This window comes from Vollenhovia emeryi, unplaced genomic scaffold (genome assembly GCF_000949405.1).
Source record: "Vollenhovia emeryi isolate VEMERY1.0 unplaced genomic scaffold, V.emery_V1.0 DF939417.1, whole genome shotgun sequence".
NCBI lineage: Eukaryota > Metazoa > Arthropoda > Insecta > Hymenoptera > Formicidae > Vollenhovia > Vollenhovia emeryi.
The window spans coordinates 37997-43851 of NW_011966949.1; the positions used below are offsets into that span (position 1 = coordinate 37997).

A 5855-nucleotide genomic window follows, 5' to 3' on the forward strand; every position below is an offset into this window, starting at 1 on the left:
GTTAAGCACGAAGATAAAGTATGTGCGTTGTTTACGAAAGCCGGGGAATGTCAAAACTGTAGGTATGATAAAACTTCTAGGTCAAAACATCGAGAAGGAGAGAAAAATTTATAAACAAATACGTAATATTCCTGCAAACAGTATTCCTGAAAAAAATGTAGCAGGTCCATGCACTTCGTCAAACTTTGTAATTTTCAATATAACAAACATGCCGTCACATTTAAGGTGTTACAGTGGTAGGGATGCATCACACCTAAAATCGAACTATAGTATCTTAAAGTAGAGATTTCAAGCTTTAATTTAAAAAAAAACATAATTTTACGATTATTTTTCGCGGAGTTACCGTCAGTCAAAGTTGACAAATTTTTGCATAAAATTTTTCTATGCCATATTTCTTTTGAGCAGTGTATTTAGCTGTCACAACTAAATATTAGCTGTCCATATTTCGCAAAAAAAATTTTGTTGCCACATGTAGTTTTTAGCTGCGATAGCTACATTTTTCTTTCCGTGATACTTCTTTAATTTCTAATCGTGATGTAAGAATATAAGATGAAATATTCCCGTGTGGATACGCAATCGTCCAATTAATGACGATTCTTTGACCAATCGGAAATTTGCCCCATCTTCAAAACCGCAAATTATTATGCATAATTATAGTTGAATGCAGAAAGAACTAGTGAACAATTTACCCCAAAAATTGGTTCTTGTTGCATTCTACTGCCATTATGCTCCATGTTTCATCTTATATTCTTACATTATGTTTCCGACGACGTTCATCTTGACGATGAAAAGTACGAGTATGAATAAATGATTTATGTATGTACGAGTATATACATAGAGATGAAATTGAAATAATGAAAATACAGATTCGCATATATTACCAATTTATTTTGTAAAATACATTATATTTGTGAAAAAAATTAATAACAATAAATAATAATTTTCTGTAGAAGTTTCCACGCCACATTTAGATACACGTTACAAAGTTTTTTTAATTATCCCTAGTTTTCAACGATTGCAAGTTGAGAGAGAAGACCAAAAAATTTTTATGAAAAAAATTGAAGAAACAAATTAATTTCATACGTATATATTGTATTTTTATCAATTTAGTATAATAAAAACTGTAATAAAATGTTACGTTTAGGATAAATAATAAGATATAAAAAATATGTATTGTACAATAAAATTTTTAATTCTGTTGTCTGCATGACGTTGTTACTGTCCTTCCGAATATCTATAAACAGGATACGGGAAAGCAAATTAATTGTATTGCGTTCCGTTATTGCAACATTCGCTAATCTATGTTTATCTCCGCTACAACAGAAGTAGAAAGTTTTCTTTTTCATTACATGATGTTGAATTGAGTTGTATGTAATTCAGTTTTCCGTTTTCCGGTGCAATTTTCTAATAATGACTATTTAAAGTGTATCCGTATCTCATACGCTACGTTGCAAAACGTTAATCCTTGACTTGCCATCCGTTGATCATAGATCAGTAGCACGAGGCCGATCTAGCAACGATCACGTTGCATCAATCCTATTTAAATTATGACGATATGTGAAACCTGCATGGCAAACTCGATAAAGATGACTCGAAGTGAAAACAACACAAGAAAAAGAGAGTTCAACCATAGGAGTCAATATCGTCACTTGGTTTGGCCGCCAGTGACCTCAATTTCGAATCAGCCGTCTGTCCTTTCACTTCAAAAGCGAGTCTCAGCGGACACTCTTTCTCGTGCTGGCTTAATACTGAAGACACGCGTGTTTCGTAAAGATACTTCAGTTCACTTCTAGAACGTTGATTAGTGAGTTGCTCGTCTCCGGTGCTGCTAGATTTCACTTTCATGTAAGTTTGAAAACGAACGCATTTCAATCGTCATGTTTTCTACTTTGTGACGGATTCTCTTCACTTATTCGATAGTGTTTGTTGAAAAAATAATCAGTCAAAGTGAGAATAGTGCGGAAATAATACAATAATGTAAATATAAAATAAGGAAATAGACTACGTAATATATAGAGAGCCGATAAAAAATGGAAATATGTATTGCGCTTTCTTGAAAGAATATGTTACATCCAATAATCTCACTCTTAGATTTCACTTTCGTACCATTCTGACAATAAGTGAGTTTAGCGAGGTATTAGCAGATTGATCCACATCCTGATAAAAAAATTTTTAATAAAAAATAAAACAAATGTATACAATTATATATAAAATATGTTTATATATTTTTCTTTCTTTTCTCTATAATCTCTATTCGGGAAAATTATATTAAGTATTCGATAATTAAGTATTAAATATTCGGGAAAAATTAAAAGAATTAAGAAACTTAGCATTGTTTTTTTCTTAAAAAGCAAAGAAAATGAACAAAAATTGCCTATATATAGGATAAAGGCACCTAGTATCACCTGTCAAAATTCAAATAATTCTCAATTAAAAGATAATTGATATTATTACCTGTATTTAATCCCAAATAGCGAAAACATTAGTGTTTCATTTATGACAAGTTAGAACCGTTAAACTCTAAAAATTTTTAATCTAGATTGAAAAGAAACAAAAGAGGTAAAAATTGGGACTTTGAAGAAGGGTACCTAATATCGGCCACCTTGCAAATATTTATAAAATTATCACAAATGTAAAAATGTTCCAAATACACACAAACATTTATATAATGTAAATTAATAAATATATATATTAATAATATATATATTATATTTATTATTTTAATGTAAACATGTAAAAAATGTTCCAAATACATACAAACATTTATATGATGTAAAATAATAAATATATATATTAATAATAAATATATGTAGGTATATATTTATTATTTTAAATCTGTTCGGGCTCGGGCTAGCGAGACGCGGCGCGGGCGCGGTGATTGGGGAAAACGGTCGCTGTCGATCAGCTGCGCGGCGATCACGCCGCAACCGCGTGCGGGACGCGATCGCAGCGGCTGATTCGCCTAACTATTCTCCGAATCCGCGTCGAGTTTCGGCGGACTGCTCTCTCTTCGCACCTCTCTGCGCGACACGGGGCAGCGAGATCTTTTCGCGGAACACACGTGCTTTAGCTTTCAGTGAAGTCATATCGTGCCATTATCTAGTTTCCGTAATAACGCTGCTTCGTACATCGTTCGTCGCAAACTGCCAGTATCGAAAATCAGCCGTTTATTACTGCGAAGTTTATCGGTCGCGGATCGAGTCAAAGTTCCTTATATCCTTTGTCTTTCCGATCCTAGTGTAACCGAGAACTACCTTTACTAAAATCATCGTTCCTTTTGTTAATCTAAACTTTGTATGTTACTAATTTGTAATTGTTTCATCATAAAAGGGGGGTTCACGATGATGAGTTCCCTCATCAGGCGTAATTAAGATTCTCTTAAACCACCTGAATAATCTGAGTGAACTTTTACTTTACAATAAAACTCCGGTCCGTTTCGCATCTTCCTTTGTCTCCGCAAGTCAAACCTGCCGTTTCATCGCTAGGCATAAACACGACATCTCCTCACCGACTTTGACTCGGTCAATCGCGTGTCGTGTCGTCGCCAACGGACAACGGTGACTCGGACGGTTTTTCAAACGACTAAGTTTTAAATACGCTCATAAATTCTCCGCGCCACACTCAGGAAAAGAGACCCGGGTTTTCCATCTATCAGTTATCGGACTCGTTGCATTCTACTTCCGTGTTCGCGGCGCGAATCGGGCGTAATCGCCTCGTCTCACTTCGCGTCTCTGTCTAGGCGGAATCCGCGAATTTCAGTTTCGGCCTGAGGTCGGCCTCAGTGTTACCGAAACATCTTTTGTGGTCCTTCGAGCCGGATCATATAAATGTTTGTGTGTATTTGGAACATTTTTTACATTTGTGATAATTTTATAAACATTTTTATTATATGTAATACACACACTTTATTTAAAAATGTTCATTTTATACATTAACCAATTCTTGAATAAATTGAGAAAGTTTTGTATTATTATTTATATACAATATTATTTGTTTGCTCTCTGTAATAATATTTGCGGGAAGGGGGCTGCAGGCACCCCCCCCCCTCTCACGAGTGTGTGTCCTCAATCGTACATAGTATCGTAAACTATAGAGCATTTTTAAACTTCTTTTTTTAATAACTCTTTAATGAACAATGAGTGACGGAAAATGTCAATGGCCTTGACCTCTTTAGGGGTCAAGATCCACACTAAGGTCAACCAGAGGTCATTTGGTGGGGGGTGACTTGTAGTCAATATTTACCAAGTTTTTCACCTAAATAAGAAATATTTAAAGTAGGTACACAGACTTCTTGCGTACGGTATCATCATTATGTATGTACCAGTGCAGATAGAAAGCGTCGCATTGTTACATACCATAAAATTGATACTAATATCCGAGCAATTATGAATATTTCAATTCAATTCAAGATGTTTATTGTCTTTTGGTAAATTCAATTTGTGTAAATATGAGTATAATCTGATAGTGATAGTTTGCACTTGAACTTAATGTCAGCAAAACACGAATTTGTAAGATTGATATATCGTTACTAAATCGTGGAATTTGTACAAGTTCCATGTTCTCTTAGTAATTTATAATAAATATTATACCATGAAACTTTAATCGAGACTATTAATTTAAACTGTGCTTAATAAAGTCTACTTAATCCTCAGAATATAATATATTAGCCTACAAAAGTGCTATTTAACATTGTAATTTATTAATAAGAAATTACAATAAAATTTTTGTAGGAAATAATAAGAAAAAGATAATATAAAATTAACGGCCCAATAGACTAATTTTAGACAATAAAAAGTCATATTTTATTCTAAGAATTAATTGCTCGTCGTGTTCGATTATAAAACAGCCATGGAAGCTAAATCACGTACTTGTTGAATATATAAAATCAGTGCGCACGCAGAGGTTTTCCTTTCAAAATGATGATCGTGAAGAAGGCGATTTGGCAGCTGCTTCTTTTGATAGTTTTTTGTGATCGTAAGTATTCCTTATTTCATATGCAACATCTTTTATCCCTTTCAGGAAACCAAAACTAAGAATTGTTAAATAAGTGTATAAAAAGTAAAATAAGTGTGTAAAATAAATAATTGTAATATAACAAAAACCAAATTTTTATTAAGATAAAGTTATGTTAATAAGAAATTGAGCCGACTTCACAAACTTTTTTCATTTATATGTATTACCAGTTAAAAGCTTAAGACCATTAATTGAAAATATTTATTATATGATATGAAATTAAACTTATAATTTAACATATTTTAATTAGCATTGATGCAATCATATACAATAATTACTTCTTTATAATCGAATAAATATATATAATAGTTTATTGACTCCCCTCAGGGTTGTAAGGCGTTTTGAAGGGACGTTCCCAACCCTTTACAGTAGCTTACATTATCTCTTAAGGCCATTCTACAATTGCGTAAACGTAGTTGTTGGGTTGTAGGAGTAGAAGTAGTAGTATAGTGTTGTACATCAAAGTAATATACAATAGAGTGAGATACGTCATAATTGAAGTGAATGATTGGTTAGCTCTTACGTCCTATATCGTTGTAGTCGTGAAAGATGAAGTTCAGCCATCTTTTACAACAGGCTTTACAATCGGAGATGCTAGTTTAAAACTGTATTTTACAACACTGTACAACCGATAACAACCACGTTTACGCAATTGTAGAATGGCCTTTAACCTTATCTTAATACTAGACCTTACAACTAGGTTCCCTATCTAACCGCACGCACACACACACACACACACACACACACACACACACACACACACACACACACACACACACACACACACACACACACACACACACACACACACGCACACGCACACGCACACGCACACGCACACA

At 33.7% G+C, this 5855-nt stretch overlaps 1 protein-coding gene across 1 annotated transcript in view; it reads left to right on the plus strand.

Moving 5' to 3' along the window:
- The first annotated feature begins 3978 nt into the window (after positions 1-3978).
- LOC105557793 overlaps positions 3979-5855 on the plus strand; it is a 4620-nt gene continuing 2743 nt past the window's right edge. Inside the window, 1 exon segment of the mRNA XM_012005147.1 lies at positions 3979-4974. Coding sequence (XP_011860537.1) covers positions 4917-4974 — 58 coding nt within the window. The 5' untranslated portion in view covers positions 3979-4916.